The 25,468-nt window shown below is 39.4% G+C and overlaps 2 protein-coding genes and 1 long non-coding RNA gene across 7 annotated transcripts in view; 2 read left to right on the top strand and 1 right to left on the bottom strand.

The window, feature by feature from the left end:
* LOC123981621 (breakpoint cluster region protein-like) overlaps positions 1–20,886 on the top strand; it is a 92,820-nt gene extending 71,934 nt beyond the window's left edge. For all 5 annotated transcript variants that reach the window (XM_046066612.1, XM_046066607.1, XM_046066609.1 and 2 more), the window contains 15 exons: positions 3,452–3,573; positions 3,781–3,946; positions 4,126–4,245; positions 4,670–4,745; positions 6,073–6,177; positions 6,537–6,611; positions 6,957–7,054; positions 7,879–8,010; positions 12,067–12,126; positions 12,492–12,601; positions 13,207–13,346; positions 14,273–14,407; positions 14,537–14,642; positions 16,110–16,272; positions 16,434–20,886. In XM_046066612.1, coding sequence (XP_045922568.1) covers positions 3,452–3,573; positions 3,781–3,946; positions 4,126–4,245; positions 4,670–4,745; positions 6,073–6,177; positions 6,537–6,611; positions 6,957–7,054; positions 7,879–8,010; positions 12,067–12,126; positions 12,492–12,601; positions 13,207–13,346; positions 14,273–14,407; positions 14,537–14,642; positions 16,110–16,272; positions 16,434–16,523 — 1,698 coding nt within the window. In that variant the 3' untranslated portion in view covers positions 16,524–20,886. The remainder of the gene's footprint in view (positions 1–3,451; positions 3,574–3,780; positions 3,947–4,125; positions 4,246–4,669; positions 4,746–6,072; positions 6,178–6,536; positions 6,612–6,956; positions 7,055–7,878; positions 8,011–12,066; positions 12,127–12,491; positions 12,602–13,206; positions 13,347–14,272; positions 14,408–14,536; positions 14,643–16,109; positions 16,273–16,433) is intronic.
* On the bottom strand, positions 2,486–4,193 carry LOC123981625. Its single transcript, XR_006827801.1, has 3 exons — positions 4,112–4,193; positions 3,865–3,989; positions 2,486–3,553 (listed from the first exon to the last, which is right to left on the bottom strand). It is a non-coding gene; the product is annotated as an uncharacterized LOC123981625 (long non-coding RNA).
* A 2,988-nt stretch (positions 20,887–23,874) lies between the features above and the next one.
* The window catches only part of adora2ab (adenosine A2a receptor b), a 12,037-nt gene continuing 10,443 nt past the window's right edge, over positions 23,875–25,468 (top strand). Inside the window, exon 1 of the mRNA XM_046066615.1 lies at positions 23,875–23,982. The gene's annotated coding sequence lies outside the window, so the exon portion shown is untranslated. The remainder of the gene's footprint in view (positions 23,983–25,468) is intronic.

The following is a 25,468-nucleotide window of genomic DNA, read 5'->3' as shown; positions in this document are numbered from 1 at the left end:
CCACATCCAACAGCATAGCTAGGTGTGGGTCAGGTGTGGTCTCTCGCAACTGTGACCACAGCCAACTGTTATGTAGCGTGGTATAGTAGTGCCACAGGGTGTGGAAACCACACCGTTTGTTGGCATGGCAAGCCAGGTTATTAGACTAGGCACAGTTACTCTTTGAAAAGTTAAAAATAAAGTTAGGAGAGGACAATACAAACAGATCAAAATACGTAATTATACAAATATCAAAAAAGAATTACAAAATCAATCAATAGGAGTCTAATGTAAATTGAATGTATGCAGATCTGAAACTCAGGTAGAGGATATACCACTGTCTTTTCCTCTAGCGCAAAGTTTTCTCTTGAAATATCTTAAGCTCTATCAGTTCCAAAAGTAAAATTTTCCACTACCGTACTTTGTTTATGACCAAATACCTGCAAAACTAATGACTAGCCTCAGTTGTACTTTGTGTTTGGTGCTAATTAGCAAATGCAAGCATGCTAAAACGCTAAACTAGCATGATGAATGGCAAACATTACAACTGCAAAACATCAACATGTTAATATTGTTGTCATGAGCTTGTTACAGAAGCATGCTGATGTTAGCATTTAGCTCAAAGCTCTGCTGTGCCTAAGTACATCCTAACAGATCTGCTAGCATGGCTGTAGACTCTTGGTCCTGATTCTATTTTAGTATTAATCCCTATATATATATATACTGTATGTAATTGAGCATGGATTAAATGCACTTTATAACTCAAATCCGCCATCATATTACAGCCATACAGCCAATTGGCCCAAATGGAAGAGATCAGACTGATGGTGTGCTGTACAGTGATGGTGCATTGGTGCTTGTAATATGCATGTATAGCTTCACAGTATAGCTTAAGCTCTAGTGTTCCTCATTCCTTCAGTTTAATGTTGCATTTGAGTAATATGCCAAAACTGAGCGGAGCAGTGTGACCAATGTCTCAGCTACTCTACAGTACAGCCTAAATATAGACTGACATGACAGCATGTAGACTGACAGAAGTAAGGCGAGATGGAGGCTTGTTTTATATTCTAGTTAGAAAATATCCTCAGGGGATTACATTACATGTGGAATGACTTCATGGATTGTGCCATTCTTGTAGTATCGAAGTCCCAAAACCCAAAGATAGAGACTGAATGATGAACATGTACAGTAAACACTTACCAGAGACTCATTATAATGAGCAGTTTCAACATATTTCAGTCTGTTTTGCAGCACAAACTAGATCAGGAAGAGGAAAGAGTAACTTCTTGTGTCTGAAAATTGTAGCATCCCAGTTGACACTAGAGAAAAAATGCCAGATAGACAGAGAGCAGCTCATCTGGTAGTTATCCATCATAGGCCATCACCATTGCAGGCTTCATTGCCTAGCTGGTACATCCACCAGTGGGAATTGGACTTCTATTAGATCCTTATTTCAGGGGTCAGAACAGGATTTTAATCTGCATCTGTATGGGTGTGCTTGCATGTGCATGAAGAAATGCCAACAGATCACTGCAGTGGAGTTGCTTTGCTGACATGTCACGTGATTTGGTATCTACGGTAAAAAAAAACTAACAAATTGCTGTCGCCTTCTCTCTGTTTTCATTCAACCATTCTCTTACCTTTTGATGTCTTTCTCTGAAACCTTCTCTCTTTCATGCTCCCATACCTCTCTCTGTTTTTGTCACCCTCTCTTCAACTTCTCCATCATGCACAAGCGTTAACACAGCATGATCCTCCCCTTTTCCAGCAGATGTCCAGTCAGGTTTTGTCAGCAGATAAACCTCACCTACATAAGCATCCGCTCCACTTCATTGTGTTCTGGTGGTGACAGTAATGGTGCAGTCATGATGGAGAGGGGGGGAAGGTGACAGGAGAGGAGGGCACAGAGATGAAGAAAGGGATGTGATTGGTTCTGAACAATGGCCTTGCTGCCAGGGTGACTAGGTTTGGAGGGGCATGGGGCAACATGGAAGTGATTAAGAAGTAGGGTGACTGGTTGGGGTGAATGTAGCGGTGTCCTGTGAATAAAAATAGTAGATCTTGGTGGTCAAACCTGCTTTCTGATTTGCTTGGTTTGAGGAGCAGCAGCAGATGGACTGTAAAATCCTTTATGTATGCATATTGTTAATGTTATAGCCCATTAGCTGCCATGTCTCTTGTCAGTATTTCTTACTAAAAGGAAACTTGTTGTCAGCTAGCAGTGCTCACACTTTATTTTTTTCACTCTCAGTTAAACTTGATGAAAATCATTATCCATTATATATTTGACCCCACTTAAATGTATTTGTAATTAAAAAAAATATCATGTAATTATCTCAAATAAATAGGTGCAATCAAGCTAAATATTGAAGAAACAGTGGGTGAAATGAGCTTGGGACTTGCAGAATACACACATTTTTGACATTTCAAATTTAATTTGTTCACAGAAATGATGCATAAATAGGCATAAATGAACTACAAAATGTATTTAAAAAGTCCCTTCCCTACTAGATGCAAACTGCTCCGTTTGCCTGCTGAGTAAAAAAAAATTTTTTATCACAATAAACCTTCCTTGCCTTACCATTTTACCCCGCACCACAAGTAAAAACAAGGTTATGAGCATGTGTAAGTGGACCGCTTACTATGGAGTTGTGGTGTGACATTTGTCTGCTCCCTGTTTCAAGTCCATTCTTGTTTTCTTGTTTGCAAAATGACATCACTGCCCCCTTTTGGCAAGTGAAAGTATTACACATCTCATTACATAGTCTGACATCAGCGGTAAGACCACAGAGCTCCGAATCACACTCTTCCTTCTCCACAGCCACCTCATTCGTTCCTCTGTTTTCTAGAGATGGATGATTATGCCAGAATGTGACAAAAGAATTCACCAGGTAATTAGTTTAAACAATGCAATCTAAAGCACATCTCCACATTTTTGATTTATAATTTGGTTAATATTGAGCACATGAGCTTTGTCACTGATGATCTAGTAAAGCCGACATTTTTGATGGTGGCGCAGCAAGTAAAACTAAAATCCAGACTCCTTGCTCCCTCCTCTATGATCTTGGCCTTACCTCTCCCAAGTTGCCTGCTGGTAACAGAGGACCGCTAAGGTGGGAAGAGAGGGATGCAGGAATACAATAGAAAGGCTCTGCAAGCAAGCTGCTCCCTGTGTGACATGCTGCAACAGATTTGTTACAAAGACTTACAGAAATGTCCTTATATGATACTGTATGCTAAGAAGCTGTTACTGCTGCCTACATAACACAGACTACTATATTAGAAAAGAATATCCATATGTTTAAGTTTCACCAAGTACAGATTCAGTGTTCATTCAACCAGCCAACCAAGTGGAACAATCGACAGCAACCGTTTTTGTGTGACAGGCCATAAATGTGCCTCTTTAATGAGTTATTGACGCCAACAGCTTTGTGTCTCTGACCCACCGCTGTTGTCTGTTTTTCCACCATAGAGCCGCCAGCTTCTGAGGGACAGTTTCATGGTGGAGTTGGTGGAGGGAGCCAGGAAGCTGCGGCATGTCTTCCTCTTCACTGATCTGCTGCTCTGCGCCAAGCTGAAGAAACAGATAGGAGGGTAAGCGACATAACTGCTTATGCATCTTGTCCTTGTTAGAGTGATCACAGCCGTGAAATACACCACAATACACAGATTACTTACACTGCAAGCGACCAGTAGCAGCAGTTATCTTGTTGATGTTTTGACACAGTTAAGCCACTTTTTTGTTTACTGAGTTTTCACCATCCATCCCCCCTCTTTTTGCCTCTCCTCCTCCCACTGCAGTAAAAACCAACAATATGATAGTAAGTGGTACATCCCACTGACTGAGCTGACCTTCCAAGGCCCCGAGGAGACCGAGCCACTTACCATCCCCCAGGTCCCAGATGAAGAGCTCGACGCCATGAAGGTCAAGATCTCACACCTCCGCAGCGAGATCCAGAGGGAGAAGGTAGCTTGGATGGGACACTGTTTCATAAAAATCTGTTCAGGAACTAAGAAAAACAAGGCAGATTTTCACTTTAGTTTCACACGACTTCTTCGCGATAGGAATTTTTCCACAATGATGTAAGGCGGCTTCCTGCGCAAACATTCACACACGGTCAAACGTTTTCACCTCTGTGATTTCAGAGAGCCAACAAGGGTTCAAAAGTCATCGACCGTCTCAGGAAGAAGCTGTCTGAGCAGGAGTCTCTGCTCCTGTTAACATCTCCCAGCATGCCCCTCAGAGTCTACAACAAGAACGGCAAGGTGATGACACTCTCCAGCTTTAACTGCTTCTGTTTCTACATTCTCTTTTTTCATCATCATTTCTGCCCCATCAGCCTCCTCCTACTGCTCGCTGTACGCCCTTCTTCTCTGTATTTCATTTGTCCTTCTCATATTACTACCTCTTTGTCGTCCTCCGCTTCCTTCCCAACATAATATCCCCTCATTGATCTTCTTTCAGATTCATTCTCCTTGATCTGACTCATACTTAAGCTTTGTTGTATCAGTGTGGTGCGATTTCTGTATCATACACCTGTTAAAGCTGGCTGGACGACAATACATGAGTTTACATTTTGAGATTGTACATTTGCACAGATGGCATGTCCTTTTAATTTTACAGCCTGCCTCTCCCTCAGATTAATTGCTGATGAATCAACAGCCATTTTTTTTGTGTGTTTGTATTCAGAGTTACAGTTTCCTGATTTCATCTGACTATGAACGTGCAGAGTGGAGGGAGGTCATCAAGGAACAGCAGAAGAAATGTAAGTGTCCCAGACAGGTCCTGTCAGACCATGTCTCATCCAAACCAAGTATTTTTTTCCCATTTGCAAACATCTTGCATTTTTAGTAAAGGTGAATTCATGTACACTGAACAAAATTATAAATGCAAGACTTTCTCTGTGTTGACAAAAGGGCCTATTTCTATCAAATATTTCTATCACAAACCTGTCAAGATCTGTGTTAGTGAGCACTTCTCCTTTGCTGAGATAATCCATCCACCTCACAGGTGTGGCATCTCAAGATGCTGGTCAGACAGCATGGGTATTGCACAGGTGTGCCTTAGGCTGGCCACTCGAAGATGTGCAGTTCCATCACACAGCACGATGCCACAGATGTCGCAAGTTTTGAGGGACCGTGCAATTGGCATGCTGACTGCAGGAATGTCCACCAGAGCTATTGAATTTTCATTTCTCTACCATAAGTCGTCTCCAAAGACGTTTCAGAGAATTTAGCAGTACATCCAGCCAGCCTCACAACCGCAGATCACGTGTAACCACACCAGCCCAGGACCTCTACATCCAGCATCTTCACCTTCATCATCATCATCTTGATATGCCACACCTGTGAGGTGGATGGATTATTTCATCAAAGGAGAAGTGCTCACTAACACAGATTTTGACACATTTGTGAACAATATTTGAGAGAAATAGGCCTTTTGTGTACATAGAGAAAGTCTTAGATCTTTGAGTTCAGCTCATGGTGAATGGGGGCAAAAACAAAAGTGTTACGTTTATAATTTTGATCAGTGTACATTAGCAGCTAATAATCCAAGAACCTTGTGATACATTACTGTAATAATTAAAACATTCAACTATAAAAACTGAGCTTCTCAGTCGTAGCTTAGAATGGAGTATATGGGAATGTCCATGTGAAAGATAACACTTTTTGGTTTTCTTTGTTTTTAATGACTTATGTATATGTGATATAAGTGCCTGTTCTGGCTTCCACCTTAGACACTATTCAATTCCTTCAATCGTGAAGTCCTTTTTACTTTTTTGCTTTTGGGGCCATGCTTTTCTCTTACAAATTCAGATGTTTCACCCTGATACTACTCTAGGCAAATGTATTTCCTTATATAGAGAATTGGGGGTGTGGCTGTATGTTGATTGCAAACATACCTGCCTGTCAATATAGAACGATTCAGTTCACTAACATACACACGGTGGTAAGAACAAAATTAATAATTTTTGTTGTCCAATTGTCCACTTATTTTGTGTGCTAAGTAAGAACATTTTTACGTCCATATTAGTGAATGAGGCCCAGTGTAATTTACTGTGTACATTATATACGTTATTGTCTTCCCTCAAGGTTTGAAAACGTCCTCCTTGACTTCCATGGAGCTGCAAATGTTGACCAGCTCCTGTGTCAAACTGCAGACTGTCCACCACATTCCACTTAGCATCAATAAAGAAGGTAAGTAACTCATTTTGAAAGTTGTTTTTAAGACTCAGATGCTGTTTACTAAAATAAAGTTGTCCTCATCATACATTATGTAGTAAATAATTGTGTTCTTCTGACATTATTAGGCATTTGGGGCCTAGTTTTGTTACAGTTAAACCTTAAAATGCCACTAAAACCTTACTAAAAAGAAAAGAAATGATTGCAAATAATTATTATTAAGATAAGGATGAAAAGTACACAGAGGTTTAAGCCGTTTTTTACTGTACATGGCTGTTTTTTTCCTCCCTCTGCTCCAAAACAAACAGAGATCTGCATGCTTTTCTAACCCCTCCTCGCTGTTTTTTTTCTCTGCTCGCTGAATGTTTTTCCAGAGGATGAATCCCCCGGTCTCAACGGGTTCCTGAATGTAATCGTCCACTCTGCCTCCGGCCTCAAACAGAGCTTGAGTGAGTCACTCACCTTTAGCCTTCATGCGAACAACAGAAAATGCAGATAATCAGACAAAATTAGTTTGATGTGATCATGGAGCAGTGGAAAACAGTGTTTTTCTGGTGGAGAATTTTGGATTTGGATTTTTTCATTTTAGGTTAAACTTTCAAGTTGCATTTTTAGAATGAATGTCTTCAACTGCTAATTTGGTATATTTAGTGACTTGTATAACACGAGACTCATTCCTAATTTGTGTCCAGGGGATAACATCTAACATTTGGCCACTTCATTTGCTAATGTAATGCATTCACAAAGAACACTTCTTGAGTGTAACATCTTTGCAATCCTCTCCTCTCTGTCAGATCTCTACTGCACATTGGAGGTGGATTCCTTTGGCTTCTTTTCAAGTAAAGCTAAGACGAGAGTGTATCGATACACTACAGAACCCAAATGGAACGAGGTGACAGACCAGTGCAATATAAGCATGCATCTCTACATATTTCAGCAGGAAATAAAATGTCCCTGGAGAGTCTATGTTAGTAAAGGGGTGAATTATTAGTCAATGCTGACTATTTCATCAATTATTCTTAACTTCCTTCATTGGAACACCTTTTAACTAGCAAAGACATATATTAATACATTTACTTCCTGGTAAACCTTATGCTGCCTGTCATGTATCTCACATATGGTCCTGTAATCAGTTAGCTGTCCATCTTTGAGTAATGAAAAGATATCCAAAAGAACCCTCAAAGAGCATCTGCAGCCCCTGCAAACATGTAGCGCACACACACAAATGCATACTGTATACACATGCAAGGCACACATACACAAACATGAATGCATTAATGACATAGCTGGATGTTGGAGGAAGAAGAGCTTTGAGACACAATCAGTGGATCGGTTCATCTGGAGCACAATTTTTTCCATCGTGGACCCAAAGACTCTTTGAGGATTTTGCTTAGCAAAGTGGAAATAATATCATCTAATGAGGGGCTGCTGGTGATGACTCACATCTGTCCAAATGCTAAGTGAACGAACACAGTGTGGGCCTCAAAACGATGTGCAAACCATATGCAGAGTGCCCCCGTACATAATTACAAGGAATGTAATGAGGGAAAGACAGTAGTGGTGGGGTGTATAAATTAAAGTCTTGGGTGGATGCTGATTTTTCTGGAGGAATCCTCTCTCGGTTCATGTGTGTACTCACATCGTGGACACCTTTGCACCGTTGTTTTTGCACAATAATCTCACTAGAACTATATTTGTGTATTTTCTTCCTCTAAGGAATTTGAAATTGATCTGGAGGGCTCTCAGACCCTGAGGCTGCTCTGCTACGAGAAGAGTTACAACAAAACCAAGCAGAACAAAGAGGATGGAGAGAGCACTGACCGCATCATGGGAAAAGGACAGATCCCGGTATGACATGACGTCACCCCCCCTTTCAGCAGACCCACCATGACTCATTACTGATAGGGAGTTATGTCACCACCACGGGCACAAAGCATGAAATCCATATTATTGCTGAATGAATGACTTAAACTGAGCATGATGTAAAAATTTTGTTTAATCACCCTATTATGTAAGGTATATGTAGGGGTTGGTTAAATAGAAGGAAATTGCAGTTAATGACATTGCAGGGGGTGTCATATGAATATCAAAAAAGTGGTGACTCTGGGAATGGCTGTTTATAATATGGTTAACAATTTATTATTAGTTACAACAGGGCCATCCTGCACATGTGCAAATTACATCAATACTACCAGGAGCTCCGTCCGTAAAAATGACAAAATCGTGACGATACTCCCGAAACACCCAACACAGACATCGTCCTGATGATGTCAGTCAGTCTGGCCGCAAGACTGACTGATCACAGGTTGATAGCAGGTGATGAGGTTGCTAAGGCGACGCCAGCCTACAGGAAAATGCCAAATACAGAAAGAGAAATACAGGCAGACAAAAAGAGTCTGTGATTGCCTACCACCAAAAACCTCCTTCTTTTCTCCACACACAGCAGGGCTGGTGTGTGCGTTTGTTTAAGTGTGTGTGTGTGTGTGTGTGTGTGTGTGTGTGTGTGCGTGTGTTTAAGATTGTACACTGCTGAGCATTGTTTCACCTCACACCCACAAAAAAAACTGATCTTCTCTTGGTGTCTGACAGATGTGTGAAGGCTTATTTTGTGTTTTTGTCCTGGATCAAACTCAGAACACAGTAGCAAAGCTGAAAAATCACCTTCATGCTGTATCACATGCGCACTGAATTCATATAACTAGTATTTATTCTGAGCTCTCTGTATCATGAACAGTTTGTTCGGATTGCCGTCTACACTAACACAAGTTTCCTTGTTGCTCATTGTCTGCTAAACTGTGAATTACAGTCACATGCTCCACCTAGTGGTTCCTGTGGTGACATGATCACGTCTTGACAGATGATGTCATTCCAAACAAACCGCAGAGAGTGACTGGTGACAAAGTTGCTCAGCTCAGGATTTTCAAAAACCCAGGGCAAAAACACTGCCCGAAAATAACCATTAATTTGCCAGAATAGCTGGTAGCAAAACATACTATCCAGGTAATTTACGGTTTACTTGTCTAAATGTAAAAGATTTATTTCTATTTATTCTCTGGCATTATTATTTTGTGTGCTTATTGTTGACATATGCACCAGTGACTATAGTTCTCTCCAACTCATGTTTTCTTTTTCAGTATCAGCCCAAACTTTTATTCTAATCTAAATAGTTTATTCAAATTGTTGCTTCAAATAGTAAGGCTCAGTCCTGTATGTCTCTGAGTGTATGTGGGAATTTAAAATTGAAATCTATTTTGGTCCAAAAGGTAAGTAGCTACACAACCACAAGAGAAGATTAATTATTCCCAACATAAAAAAAAAATGATATAAGACAACAAGGTGTAGGCTTGAGATCATTATGCCCACCCTTTTTACAAGACATCGTTTAAATTTATTGTCAAAAGTCACTGTGAACATAAGTTACAACATCCTTATTCTTACAGTACAAATGCCAAAATGTCATATAGTCTAACTAAACTTGAGTATAAGTATAAGTATGCTACACATTTTCACTTTGTCACTTCATGTCCTCCATAAATTTACCCCTTTAACAGAAACATAGTGATTTTTAATCTAGTCCTGATCCTTTGTTTCTTAAACATGAACACCCAACTTTTAACACTCAAACAACGTTTTGATTCTTTCAGGAACTGAATTATTTTTAACTGTATACATTATGGGCCTAATGAACAACTTGCATACATAGATTGTATGAATAGGCCTGTCTGCATCTGAATGGGCTGTAGAAATAGTTTTCTTCTTTCATCTTTTATGCAGTATTTCTAAACTGTCCCAGCTCATACTATTGGCTTCATGTCAGCATTTAATACGGTTCAGTTTAACAGATCTGCGACTTTGACCGGTAAAGGCTGTGAAAGATAAAAATCGTATTTGTTGGCCAAAAATTTGATCTTTTAAAACATTTTTATCAGGAAGCAAAAGGAGCTTTGCTGTTTTTAGTGGAATATAATTCTTTGCAGATAAAAGGCTCAAACCAAAGAGCACTCTCAGCAGTGAAAGATTCAGTTATGAGAAATGTGATGCAGCTTTGCACGCAACCAGATGGAGTTTAGCCTAGGTAAACATACAGTACACTGTGTGTGTTTGTTTCGTTGTGTCAGATGTGTGCATGTACCCAGCTTTATTACCCCAGATGGCATGTCTCTTCAGATCTGAGTGTATTTGCCCATGGTTAGGTGTGAATTTAGTCTATATAAACCCATTAGATTTGTTTATCATATTTATAAAAAATACAGTATGTAACATAACAACACCTTTGAGAACATTCCACTACGAGAGAGGGACGATTTGTACTGTTGATGCAATTATAACTTTACTGCTGTGTTGACATAACTGTGCTGTACATATGTAGGACAACCATATGTAAAGACACCTTAATCTTAAGAAAGCAAATATGCATTAAATAATCATGTCGCCGCTGTGGTTCATGAGAAAATTTCAGCTTTTAAAAAAAACAATTTTTACACATTCTGCTTATAAACAAACAAACAAATAGTTGTGGTGGAAGAAGCATTCAGATATTTTACTTAATTAAAAGTACCAATACAACAGTCTAAAAATACTCCATTAAAAGTCTTGCTTTCAAAATTCTACTTAAAATAACAGAAGTATCATCAAAAGGTGAAAATGTAAACACACGTTCTGTAGAAAGGCTCCTGTGACTGATATAATATTTATGATTTTATAAATGACATTATTAGTTTGTTAATACTGATGCATCAAGACGTAAGCAGCATTTTACTGTTATAGCTGTTTGAGGTGGAGCTAGTTTTAAATACTTCAAATACTTTTAGCTAGTTCAGTCCAGTGATTCCCATCCCAGGGGTCAAGCCCCTCACAAGAGAAATCTGTGGGGTCGTGAGATGATTAATGGGGCAGTAAAGAAGAAAAAAAAAAAGTTCTGATGCACAAATCGGTATTCATTTTCACATCTTTTTTGTGAAATAATGAATTATGGACATTCTGGTGTGCACGTTGACTCTTAGAAGAAGATCTCACAAAACTCAGGATGTCTTACACAGCGTTGTTTAATGAAGCTCAGCTGAGGAGATCACAGAATCAGCATTACAGAGTGCAGACACAATGCATTGCCAACACCAAATCTGAAGAATGCCTCTTAGTCCACAAAAATTATCCATCAGCTATCCAACACTGTATATGGTCTATCCCTAAAAGGCAATTTTTAACTGGCCTAAATCTGTACAGCTAATCTACGGGATGTCAGCGTCTAATGCCTTGCCCTAAGGTACATTGGAGGCTGGAGGTTACATGCAAAACATTCTAAATGGAGACAGTCAGTCTCTATGCATTCAAGAAATGCGTCATCTGTTAGCCTTGAGCCGGAACAACAGTTCCTCCCTATTAACCCAGCTGCCGTCACCCTGACAGGGAGAGGGACAGCCGCAAAGAGCTATGTGTAAGGAGTCAAGGATCAATCTACTTCTGGGCCTACAAGTGACCTCAAGCGTGACCTGAATGTGTCACGCTTTTCATCACCTGTTACCACAATAAACAAATTTACCTTTGGGCCTGAAACAGTTATTGAAATGAAAAATGAAAATTTTGTATTGTTATCATAAGTTTTAATGTCAAAAGTAACCAGTAACTACAGCTGTGTCGAGTAAATGTAGTAGGGTCAAACAAGCCATAATTGGCTCTGAAATGTTGTGGAGTAGAAGTAGAAAGTAGCAGAAGATGGAAACACTTGAGTGCAGGAGTAGTATAGTACCTAAGTAAATGTACTTTTTATTCGTTTACTTTTCAAAACAGCTTACAAATGATATTCAACTGCAAAATATCACTTTAGCTCAAATGAAATACCACTATGAAATGTCAAAAAAACATATGATGCTAACTTACAGTATATTGTCTTTGTTCTCCACCCAGCTTGACCCTCATACTCTCCAAGGCAAAGACTGGCAGAGAACAGTTATTCCCATGAACGGGGTGAGTAGATCACAGTAATAGTACTTTTATCAGAGTACATTCCTGCATTTCCTCTCCTAACATGTAAAAGATTGACACATTTATTGTACATTGATAGTTATCTATTGTCTCAAAATACTCATAGTAGGTGTCAGTGTTGCGTAGCTCCAATACAGCCTTATATTTATGTTATGGCAGCACACAGCGGTGAGGAATATTCTAAACAGTTTCTGCAGTTGATGTCTCTGGGAAGTCTACATCTGGTTTTAACATGGCAGGATTTCCTTAAGATCATGAAAAGCTATTGCAGATGGATTTCAGGCTCGTAGATTGGTCTCTCACTCTGTAAACCTGTTTTAACTTTAAGTCCTTTTTTCCTGCGTCAGATCGAGGTCAAACTTTCCATGAAGTTCACCAGCCGAGAGTTCAGCCTGAAGAGGATGCCCTCGCGGAAACCCATGGGCGTGTTTGGGGTCAAGATCTCTACAGTGACCAAGTGAGTTGGCATTTAAACACACAGGAGCTACCTAATTGTAGAGTAATCATCTGTTTTGACAGTTATCCATGGTTCTCTCAGTCTGTCAGGCATCAAGGGCACATTTGTATTCTCCACTGACGTTCAGACGGGAGGAGCCTAAAGTCACATGAGCAGCTCTGTGAAGCTGTGCGTAGCAGTGCTTTGAGATAATGCTAACATCAACAAGCTGAGGACCGTGAATGTGTGCACACAATTTCATGGCAATCCATTCAGCAGTTGTTGAGATGTTACAGTCTGGACTAAAGTACTACATGCAGTAGAAGCATCGGTCGGTTGTGTGTTTGCGGCCATTGTTGTTAGTGATTAGTGACATTAATTAAGATTTAAGATTACAAGCGGGTCAACTAGATTTACCAGAAAAAATCAATTAGCATTGTAAATAAAAACTTTTCTGAAATACAAGCAAAGACAAAACACAACAATCAGTCTTGATCATTCTGTCCTTTTGTCTCAATAAACAAAACATTTAGTGCTTCGTCATGTATTCACTAGTCCTGCTGGTTTGTGTTTTACTCAATAAAAATTCCTTTGTTTGGTGATCATTGATGTTTGTCTTTATCCAGGCGAGAACGCTCCAAGGTGCCCTATATTGTCCGGCAGTGCCTAGAGGAGATTGAAAGGAGGGGTATGGAGGAGGTGGGCATCTACCGAGTATCGGGAGTCGCCACTGACATTCAGGCCTTGAAGACCGCCTTTGACACCAGTGAGTATAGCCTTCATCTATATATAGTACATGCTTTGTGCAGGTTTTATGTGACAAAGCTGTTAAGTATTTAATTTGTACTGTTGTCACATGTCAACATGACCATATTTCTGTTCAGATCCTCGATGTGTGTCTTTTCATGAAGGAATTATATTTAGTAGACCTGTTTTAAGATCCCCAAACCTTCAAAGAAGCTAGATGGAGTAGGTTCTACTCAAGGTTTCTGCCTGTTAAAAGGGAGTTCTTCCTTGCCACTGTCACCAAGCGCTTGCTCATGGTGGCAGTTGGGTATCTGTAAATAATGTTGCATAGGTATGGTCTAGATCTGCTCTCTGAAAAGTGTGATGGATAACTTCTGTTATGAATTGGCACTATGTAAATAACATTGAATTAGATTCAATTGAATAAACTGAAAAATAGTGTGAGTTCTAAAAGATTGTTGTGTATTCGAAGATGCACAATATGTATATGTATATAAAAATGTATTTGCCATAAATATCGATTGTTTTTACATCCCTTGTTGTGGTTATAATACTGTAACTGCAATGCATTTCTAGGACAGAAGGCTGAGAGGATTTATTGGCCATCGCCTGAAGGAAACCCTTTTTCTAATCTTTCTATTTCTGTTCAGGTGATCCTTACAGTAACTCTGTGTCTGACTGCTTGTTAACATGTGGAATTTTCTCTGGTGTGAACCGATTAACCAGATTTGTGGGCTAATTCCTTATGAACTTGCATTTTGTGTTTGTGTGCTAATTGTAAACGTTATCTTGTGTGGGGTTTGTGTACTTTTCTGTTTGGTTAGATACTGAACAATAGGACGCATGGCGACTGCTGCTTGTGCCGAGATGTTTTCTGTGTTATCATCCTCCTTTTGTCATCGTGCAACCTCCTGTCTTCATGTTATTGTCGTTGCTTTCCTGCAGATCATAAAGATGTGTCGGTGATGATGAGTGAGATGGACGTCAATGCCATCGCTGGGACCTTGAAGTTGTACTTCAGAGAGCTGCCAGAACCACTCTTCACTGATGAGCTCTACCCCAATTTTGCAGGTGGCATCAGTAAGTCTCTAGGCTATTGACATTATGGAACGCAGCTAATTATCAGTTAATTAAATTTATAATTTGGTTCAAGAATAACTCTTTCATTTCCAGGATATGTAAAAACTGAATTCCTTTTGTCCTGTGCAGCGCTCTCTGATAGTGTTGCCAAAGAGAGCTGTATGTTGAACTTATTGCTGTCGCTGCCAGAACCCAACTTGGTCACATTCCTTTTCCTTTTGGATCACCTGAAGAGGTAGGAACAAGTAAACACACACACACACACACACACACCCTTGTAAAATATGTAGACACGAGTGTTCACACAGATAGAACAAAGCCATAAAAATATACATAAATCACACACAAGCAGATCCATTCATATTCAACATAGATTTTAATTAAATATTTGAGTCCTTGTGGTATCTAATGTTTATATTATATTTAAAACTTGCTGATGCATGTTATAGCTTTTCTTGATTGTCAAGTAGTTAAGCAAACAGGAGATTGAAAAATGATAAGACAAAACCTATTTCTCATTGATACATATACGCTTTATTTATATTGATAAAGGCAAAGCTATGTTCTATATTTGTTGGTAACGGCAGTAAATGGTAGGGATAAAATGATTATTTCCATTATGGATTAATGTGTTGATAATTTTTTTAATTAATGGATGAAACATTTAGACTATAAAATCTCAGAAAATAGCAAGAACTGTCAAGTCCCCAGAGCCTGAGGTCATGCCTTCAGAATTTGTCTGGCCAACATTTTAAAACCAAATTGGGTTCACTCTAAAATTAGGGTCAGATTCTGCTCGATAAGAGCTAGATCAAATGTTGTCTGACTACGTTGGAAATCTAATGTGTTTATAATGGCTCAAAGGAGAAGTGAAAAGCAGGCTGTCATAGACAAGTGGTAATCATATTTTGCTTGAATACAGGGAGTATGGTGCACATTGTCAGACAGTCTTGCCTGGAGGACGTTCATAGTGTTGAACTCTGTTGTTCACAGAAATGTGACAAACATAGTTGTGTTGAGAAAGAAAAAAGAGAGCAAGAGAGAGAAATTCAAACCTTGCTTACTTTCTCACCTCTGCACAGCTGAGCGTGATTTGAATGTTGGATTGTCTGTTTGGGAGGGTTATAGAAATGATCGGACACAGCCATCCCTTTTATTTTTATCAGGGAGTTTGGGGTGGGAGGTTTCCAAAGCTATCTGATCAGGCAACAAGCATACTAAAGGCCTAAATAATAAATAAATAATTATGAAACACAAGCTTGTAAGTAGCAAATGTTTTCCACTTTTACTTAATGAATAATTGAATTGATTACTCCAATATCGGCATTGTTCTGTCAACCAACTAATCAAATCATCATTTCAACACTAGTTGAATCTAATAAATGCCAGAGGTCCACACACAACACACACATTTTTCCCCCAAACTATCAGACTCTTAAACTCTAATTCATCCTCAGCACTGCTCCACTGATTATAGTTTATTTCTGTTTACTATTTTATATAATTGATTTTGCATTGATGTATATTGTCTGCTATGTAGTAGAAGGGAGTTACAAAACTCAATTTCACTCTATAACTTGTTATATTATGACAATAAACCTACCAACCTACCTACATCTATCACTGCACATAAACATCACCTGCATGTGGTCTGGTCCTCTATTTACCCCGCTAATGGACTTGTCCGTCTTCCTCTCCTCAGGGTGGCAGAGAAGGAAAGTATCAACAAGATGTCTCTCCACAACCTGGCAACGGTGTTTGGGCCGACCTTGCTGAGGCCTTCCGAGAAGGACAGCAAGATCCCCGCCAATCCCACCCAACCCATCAGCATGGGGGACAGCTGGTCCCTGGAAGTTATGGCCCAGGTGAGTCACACAGATCTTCTTCTGGCATTTTAACTGAATTTAATTTTAAATTAAAAATTAATTTTAATTAGAAGATGCTCTGCTAAATGCAAACTTGAAGAACCAAAACCTAATTTCTGTTGTACAAATGTGTCTCTCTTCCATTTTTTGTTTCCCTGCAGGTCCAGGTGTTGCTGTATTTCCTCCAGCTGGAGACGATCCCCACCCCAGACAGTAAACGACAGAGCATCCTCTTCTCCACTGAAGTATAGAGCTAACATTGACTCTGCTGGCGTGAGACTTTGACCATGAAGGAGTGAAAAATACACGGACCATGGCTCAAAGTGAGCCTATAGTAGTATGTTTTTGAATTGACTGACCAGATTCCGAAGGATTGTCTCTGGCGATGCCTGCGACCCATGAAACACAAGAGGGCGCCATTGGGCCGCTGGAGCTCAGAGGATGCGAGGTCCTTGCCATTCATATCTCTCATTACCTGATATTTAGTGTGATTCCTTGTACCTTCAGTGATGGTGTGGGTACATCTACCATCTACATGTCTCCTCCTTGCCCTTTGTTGGTCTTAACAAATTCAACCTTTACAGCTTGTAGACAGTATGGTTCATAAATCAAGAAATTGTCACAATCAGTCCATAAGAGAACAGGATAGGTTCATTCTTGAATTAGTTTGCCAACAAATCAGAATTGCGGTGTATCTTTTCTGTTTGGGCATTGTTTCTCCGTCTGTGTTTATTCTGGACAATCATCAGCTCGAGACTCCAGCGAAATATGTTTATCAATCTCAACACATTGCTTCATGACCTGCTGAGGAAAATTCTAACTGTTTCTTACATAATCTCAGCACATTGAGAAGACCAGGATACATTTGTGCTGTTTGTGGGAGATAAAAATTTCAAGCTGCCACGATACTGGCTTTTTTTTGTTTGTGTCAGGAAGCCATGTGTTTACAACGTATACAAACCCCCTGTTGGAATCAGAGACAAACTCTACAGCTCAAAGAGGGAGTGTAAGAAAAAAAAAAAGGAACCCGATGATTAGTAATACACTGCAATCTGACTGCCTGCGGTTTTTCCGATCATAACAGCAAATTTCCTCTTTTATTTGTGTTGTTTGTTTCTCAAGGTAGTCTTCAGCTTAAATATCCAGGAAGCAATATATTTTCTAAAATAGGAATTGTCTGTGTCTGTGTCTTTGCTGATGACACGTCCTTCTTACTGTTATATAGGACGTCTTGCCAAATTAATGTCATTTGTTTGTAGGAGAAAAGGAAGCAGTTGTATTTCCAGATACAGTATGTACATAATCTTAAAGTTTAATTTTTTTGTTTCTTTTGGTTTAACAGTATAATCATTGTTGCTATTATTGTAATTTATTTTGGGGGCCTGGGGGGAGGAATCAGTTTGTTTTTCTATGTGAACTTTTTTTCTGTTTGATTAAGAAAGTGGTAGGTCTTAGCCTTGATTTCGAGTCTTGCAGTAAATAAGCAGGATTTAGCCTTGTTCTTAGAGAAACTACTCAGCTGTTCCATTCGACCATGTCAATTATTCATTTAGGTTATTATTATGAAGGTAACACACACATTGTAGTTACATTACTGTATGCTGCTGTGGAAAAGGCACAAGCTCTTTAACTGCTGGGTGTTCCTCAGCACAACGTCCCACATCCAGACACTAACGCCTGTCTAGTGTAGACATTATGCAATGTCATAATACAGCACACACACACACACACACACACACACACACACACACACACATATGACGTTGTCTCTATTTGTACCATTAAATCTGTGGCTGCAGAAGTGCACTCATGCAATGTTAGAACTACTATACTACAAATCAAGTGACCTGAGCACTCAGCATATATGTCTACAGCATATAAGTTGGTTTTAATGAAGGAATAATATTTTGTTTAACTTTTTTTTATCTCATTGCGTATGGCAAAATGTCCCAATAAGTCTTTGTCCCTTTAACTGTTCTTTATCCCATTAAGCCTAAAGGTGTCCAACTCAATGGCCGATTTAAAGGAAAGCTCTTAAGATATTTTGTTGATACTCGTTTTAATTTCTATGTCCTTAATTTAACATGCAGGCATGTTTTATTGACTTTGATTTCCCTTTTTCCCCTTTTGTTTGTTCCCTTGTTATTACTGTCTTGTTCACAAATGTGTCATAGACTTTGGGATGTTGGTAACTCGTGTGTATCTGGTTTACATTATTACAGCATGTCCTTTTCTGGCCAATTTAAAGGATAGGTCCCAGTTTTTTAAGTTTGTCTCAAATCACTATTCAGGTTCCCATGTGAACATTGAAATATGTTTTGCTTGCCGTAATCATTCACTCATGTTCATACAGGCCAAAAGATCCCTTCCTGAGCTTCCACTGGAAGGGATTTGGCTCAAAATCCACAGTCCTTGCTCTATGAGAAAAAAGACCCAAAGTTTAACTGAAGTTAATATTAAGGCTTCAGCAATCCGAGTTTATCAGATCAAGAGGTTATCCTCAAAAGTTACAATCCTTTTAGGACAAAATTTCCTCTTATTTAAAACCCCTTCACCACAGCTCATTGCACAGAATTAGGACTTTGTCCCCATTGCTTACATTGAAAGTGCTTCAGGAAGAGACCTTTTATGAAGCCAGTATGAACAGTATGATGATTACAACAAGCGAAACTTGTGTCATTGTTCAAATGGGCACCTGACTATCCTTTATGAGTAAATAAAAAGGTTTGTTTCCCACACATATTTTGGGCATAAAACTTTGTCCTATTGACCGAGTTAATGGATGTGATAAGGGCTTGTGTGTGGTTGTGTCCATGGTTAGGATAATGCAGAGGGGGCATATATGAGTAAATGTTATTAACATAAATGTCTTTAGACTTTAAAAGTAAGAGCAGTCTTTTCTTTCATATACATATCGACTTTCTAACATGTTAAGCCATTTACACTCACTTTGCACATGATAATATAGATAAAACACCATCATTGTGTCAACCACATAAATAATAATGTTTGAGATTTGATTTGGAAAGTGTTCATGCCTTCACTTTTCTTTTACTGCCATTATGTAATTCCACTAATCCTGGCCTACTGTAGCATGCACACATTGTTTCATCATCTGTATTTTAGGATGTGAGATGGGAAATGAATCCTCCATTAATTTATTCATTCGTTCATCCGTGGACTTTATATAACAAGTCCCGATTGCCTACACTACTCTACCCTATTGTGCCTCGACACTTTTTTTTGTTTAGCGCCTGTCGTACTCTAAACATCAGCGGAAACGCTGACAGTGGAAGCGTTGTTCAGTCTCCTGTTGCCTTTGCTGAGGACAGCCACACACCTTTTATCTCTTGAAGACTAAGACAGGACCTAAAATTAAGATGGTCTTAGCTCATATTGTACATGCCCGTTGTACTTGCCACCTTCATCTGACTGCTGTAATTCCAACCGTAAAGGCAGTCTTAATAGGGCAAAGGACCGAATTTCTTGCCCATGTCTATATTTTAGTTCTTAAAGTTTCAGCTCCTTAACTTGCCTTTTTATTCTTATTTATTTATGCTTTGCCCCTGTTTTGGTATAAGAGGGGCTACTGGAGCTATTTATTCATGATATAATATCATCTGGAGCTAAATTAATGTTTAAAAATTGTCTTTATATGGTGTGCTTTCTTTGGGAAAATGTAAGTCTTATGTTACAGTCTGTTTATCGAACATCCTGTTAAAGTTACAACTGTTTGTTACTATTTTGTCCCAGAATCACAACCACTGTGTATGACATCTTTTAACCCCTTACTCCTGCATTGTTGGCTCATCTCTGTAGTTACTTGTGTTGTACAACAGACTGGCCACTGTGATTGTTTAGCTATCTGATTAACGGAATAACAGGTGCAGGTTCTTGTCCATTGAAAAGGTAGATTTTGTGAGTTTACGAAACTCAGATTTCTCTTACTTGTGTATAATATGTATTATACTAGAGAGTACATTATTTGGTTTCCGTTTAATTTATTGTGGCATCGCCTGACATATGATCGTTAAGGACTGAGCTGGCACACCTCTAGTCTCATTGAAAAAATGCCAAGCTGTCATTAAGTGGTAGAGGAGAAAATAGTCTTATATTGCTCTCAAATCTGCATTGTTTTGGTCTGTTCATTGTGTAACTGCATGTACCCTCCATAACCTCACTCCCTTAGATCTGTACATCAACAAGTAAATACAACAAAAAAGGTTTAGTTTTTGTGGAATAGCCTGGAGATATGGAACATATTGCTCTATATGAAAGTTACAAATCTCTACATTTCCATACTGATACTTCCAAATGACCCTCTGCTGCCACTTCTATGACATCATTAGACTACTTTAACCTTTGGGAAAAATACTAGTTTTGTTTTGTTCCACCTGTGACGGAAAGCTGAGGATGAGACTTGCTGACCAACCACGAACACTTCACTTTTTACCTTCCTCAATTTTTTGACTCTTATTGTTCCTGTTCAATATTCAGTGTTCTGCTTGTAGAACTGTAAAAAGGAATACTGTATTCTGAGGGCAAACATGTTTGGAAGGCATTTGCAGCCTATGTTTGTACACAAAAATGTTAAATAAAATCTCCTTGTATCTACGTAGTGATATGATTTAATTTTCTTTTTCTTTGATTAGAGATTAAGCCTGCAGCCTGGAAGTCTTCTGTGATTTTTCATCTATATTCATTATAAAAAGTGCAAAAATTAAATTAGCTAAGCTGTGATGCACAAGACTCCTGGTGCATTTTAAATACAATAAAACAATAGAAATTAAAAATAGAAACTTTTTAAGCTTCATTTCATTTGTTCTGGAAATGTATCACTTAAAGTGTAAATGTATTCTTATTTTCCAACACTAAATACAGTCTGCACGTAAAATCACACTTAAAGCTAACAGTTACTTGCTTCTTTATACAAAGTCTTTAAGAACTTTCTGGGTCATAGGTCAAAATTTAGGACTCTTCTTAAGACAATTTTCTATCCCAGGACCAAGTCAAGAACAAACCTGGTACCACAATTGACTGACATATCTTTATGTGTCTCATTGAAAGTGGAGATGCACACAATCTGAAAAGACCCCGGTTGAGAGTTTTATAGAGCACATTATTTAACTGCATATGATAATAAATGTCAGGTGGTGGACAACAGGGACAGAAAAGAATACACTCCAGAGTGACTTCTACTGGTTGATATTAGGTGTTGCAAGTTCAGCTTGCCACTTACAATATACTGAGAAATGATTTTTGCACATACTTCATTTCTCAAGCGGCCTCAGGAAGCTGCATTTTGAAGATGTCTGTGGTGATGGTGTCCACCCATGCCTTAATTTAGCTATGGGTCTGGCTGAGGTTCTTTAATATATTGAGTTAGGATCATATTCAAACTGGTTATAGATGCTGGAATAACAACAGTTCCTCCTATAATGTGCCTCGGTGCTCTGACAAAAGTGATAACCCAACCTGTTTTTGTTTTTAAAGTGAGTCCATGTCACTTTTGAAAGATGAAATATCAAATTAATTATCTTATAAATACAATGATGAACTCACAAGCAGCAAAACACATTGTTGCTGAGTTATATTTACTCTGGGGTTTTGCTATTATAACCTTCATCAGTATGGTATGACCAGAAGCTTGTGGTGGCTAATGTTAGATAGTTAGCAAACTTTAGATAGTTACACAGCAAAATCTAAGCCTGACTAATTTTACTGCTGTTAAACTAGGTTTTAGCATTTACTGTCTGATCATTTTCACTTGTCAGTAGCTGACATTGACGTTACATAGGCTTGCTTTAACCCACAGTAGGCTACTTCTGTCAGAAAGTCTCCAACAGTAGGCTACCAGTTTCATCCTGCAGATAACAAACCAGCTCTTCCACAAGAAGTGGTAGGAGCACTGGCAGTTGAACATTTAAAAAGGCCAGTTGATCTCTGACCATCTCTTGGTTCACAGGACATCATCCATGGTGGTTTGGGTGTGTTGGAAGATCTGTGGTCACATCAGTGTTTGTGGAACAGGAAATCTTCATAGGGAACAAGATTGTGATCCACACAGCAAACACTGACACATCGTCAGTCCCATCTGTGATGCAGTACTCTAGTGTTGATCAATTCTGCACTGTATTTTTATGATGCTGTTTGGTAGATGCCTAAAATATCAATGTCACTTTAAGGATTTACATAAATCTTTGGACAGGTCTAAGCCATCTCCTTAATGTGGCATTGTCTTATGACGGAAGACACACAAGCTGCCATTAATTCAGATCCTCAACAAAGAACAGTATGACAATTTGGAGCAGTCACACTTTAACTTGTGGTTGGCTGACTGTGGCTTGAGACATCTGTGTTTCTGAACTTCACATGTGTTACCTCCAATGGATGTGATTGGAGGAGGCGAAAGGCGGGGTACACCCTGGACAGGTCGCCAGTCCATCGCAGGGCCACACATAGACAGACAACCACTCACACTCACATTCACACCTAAGGGCAATTTAGAGACACCAATTAACCTAGCCTGCATGTCTTTGGACGGTGGGAGGAAGCTGGAGCACCCGGAGAGAACCCACGCGGACACGGGGAGAACATGCAAACTCCACACAGAAAGGCCGGGGGAACCGGGGTTTGAACCCACAACCTTCTTGCTGTGAGGCGACAGTGGAGGAGGCCTCTGGGTTTTTAAATCTTCCATCCAATACAAAACCAAAAACATATTTGCTTAACTGGAGAATCTTACTTAAGTTATGAACCATGACTGATGACTCATGCTGCTGACTGACTGAACTGCAACATTACTCTTGTCACTGGGCAAACCTGACAGTTCTTTATGAGAAACATGAATCTTAAAAATTCTTTTCTAGTTTAGTTTATCATTTATTGGCAATGCACTTGAGATCTAAGTATCCCGGTGGTTCCATATAGGCCTATGTATGTTAGAGTTAGAAAAGTAGTTTAATGGCAACATAAGCTTTTATCTGAGATCAAGAGAGATAAAGACAAGTCATCATCATCAAATGTTAAAGGCAAGGGAATGCAACTTTATCAAACACAGAGGTAATTCAAAGCATCCTTTGCATTAAGCCACAAAAGATGGCACCACAATGTGGTATTTTACATGACAAATAAACACACAATATGGTGCATCTCCAGGGATACATATGAATATAAAAACCAAAAGACAGAAGTAGTGTAGAGTAAATTTCAGAGCTCAAGCAAACAAACAGTTTACAATCTTCCTTCCTTCCTTCTTTTGACTGTGTGTGCACTTTTCTGCACCTCAAACAAGCCAAACCAAACACGGTGTGTGGTGGAACGTGGGAGAACTTGAAGGGGCTTTCCTTATAGCTGACAAGTGAAACTCAGAGCATATAAAGGTTGACACACTTTATTTAATCCGTTTTGAGTGTATTTTATTCTGTCCCTTTCTGAAATTATTGCGCCCCTCCACCATTGTCAAAAGGTATTTCCATTCGTCTATACGTCACCGTTTCCCAGAAGACCCCCTCAACAAAGTCACACCGAGAGAGAGAGAGAGAGAGAGAGAGAGAGAAGAGGCGCGCGTGCGGCCGCGTGTTTTCCTGCACCGATTTACATCTTTTTTTAATTCTGTCTTTCCCTCCCCCACTACACTAAAGTTTCTGGATCAAACGCATTATCTGAACAGGCTTGATTGGGTGGAAAGACTTTCACACTCACAATAAGGTAAGAATGCTTGTTGTAAATTACGTGTTTGCCATTTGATGTTACACAAGTAGTAGCCTAACAGGTGTTTCCCCATAATCTCTGTTAGACCGTGTCTTATAAATAAACCAAAAGCACCCAAACTTCAGTCATTCGTTGTTCTTCAATTATCGAAGCGCTCACTCTGTCTAGATTGCGGAGTTTTTACGTCGATGAATCAACCTAGATTACGTTACTGAGATTAACTTTTTTTAAACACACTGCATTAGGAATAAGCTTACTGCAATTTGTAGGTGTAACTATTAGGCTACAGTGTGTGTATTTATCTCAGTTTGTAAGGTATGTGAACACTTGAGCACGGGTCAGTGCTGGTGCCTTTTTTTCATCTGTAACTGGCCCCGCAGGGACTGTGTAGTATTGGCTCAGATCATGTTCATGTCTCTGTTGTCCGATCTGTTCCTGATGTCAAGACTTCACACTCTGATGTCAGGACCTCCTTCGTTACGCACTGTGGTTCCGACAGCTGCTTTTCTTTTGGTTTTCCTTTGACTTGGGTGGAGATGAGCTGAGTACATTGATTGACAGAGACAGATCCCTCTCCAGCAGGATGTGTATTTTCTTATCACTTCCTCCAAGGCTCCCAGACAAATAGGCACGTTCACGTTAATGGCGAGTAGTCTTTTTTGCCAAAGCAGCCACCAAGAAGGTTAAACAAGAAGGCTAAACTCCAGTGTTAAGGGGAAATGTGATGTTTGGTGAAAATGCGATGTAAGTCCAATTTTGTTGTTGTTTTTTTCACTTCAACTTTGAAGAATAATTTTCAGAAACGGTTGCAGCCTCTTGATGTCTTAAATGCACTAAAGGGCTGGATAATGTGTCCGTTGTCGTAGCTTTCCAAACACACTGGATAAACCCTGGTTTTTAAATTCCTTTGGCCTGTGAGAAGGTTTCAGCAGCAGAACAATAGAAGAAAAGTGGGACTTTGGTCTGATGTACTGCCAATCCAGATTACTGCTGGTAGCGCTACAAGGTTATATGTGACCAACAGAGGTAGATTAATGAAATAACTATGTGTGACACCTTCCATGACTGTGTGGAAATGCGTGGAAGAGAAGTAAATGCTTGTTTTTTTTTCTGTTCTCTGTATTCTCAACACTGACGCTGGCAGTGTGTCTTTACATTTCCATGTAAGGACACTGAAGTGCAGATAAAGCGCAGTTATCCAGTAAAAGTGAGGCCAGTTTAACTGAGAGGTAAATAGCACTAAAATATGCTTTTGTAGTGATGTACAAGCCTGAACTACCACAGGAAAGTGCTACTAAAGTAGGGAATCTAAAGCAATAACCCTTCAAGCAACTTGAAAACTGGGTTGGACTTGGACTTTCTGGCACAGTACTAAACTGGTTTGAATCCTACTTAAAGGTTCAGTGTGTAATTTCTAGTGACATCTAGTGGTGAGGGTTGCGAATTGCACCCCCCCCCCCCCCCCCCCCCCCCCCCCCCCCCC

The sequence above is a fragment of the Micropterus dolomieu genome, linkage group LG13, assembly GCF_021292245.1.
Source record: "Micropterus dolomieu isolate WLL.071019.BEF.003 ecotype Adirondacks linkage group LG13, ASM2129224v1, whole genome shotgun sequence".
Classification (NCBI taxonomy): Eukaryota; Metazoa; Chordata; class Actinopteri; order Centrarchiformes; family Centrarchidae; genus Micropterus; species Micropterus dolomieu.
This window is presented reverse-complemented; position numbering and strand designations above follow the sequence as displayed.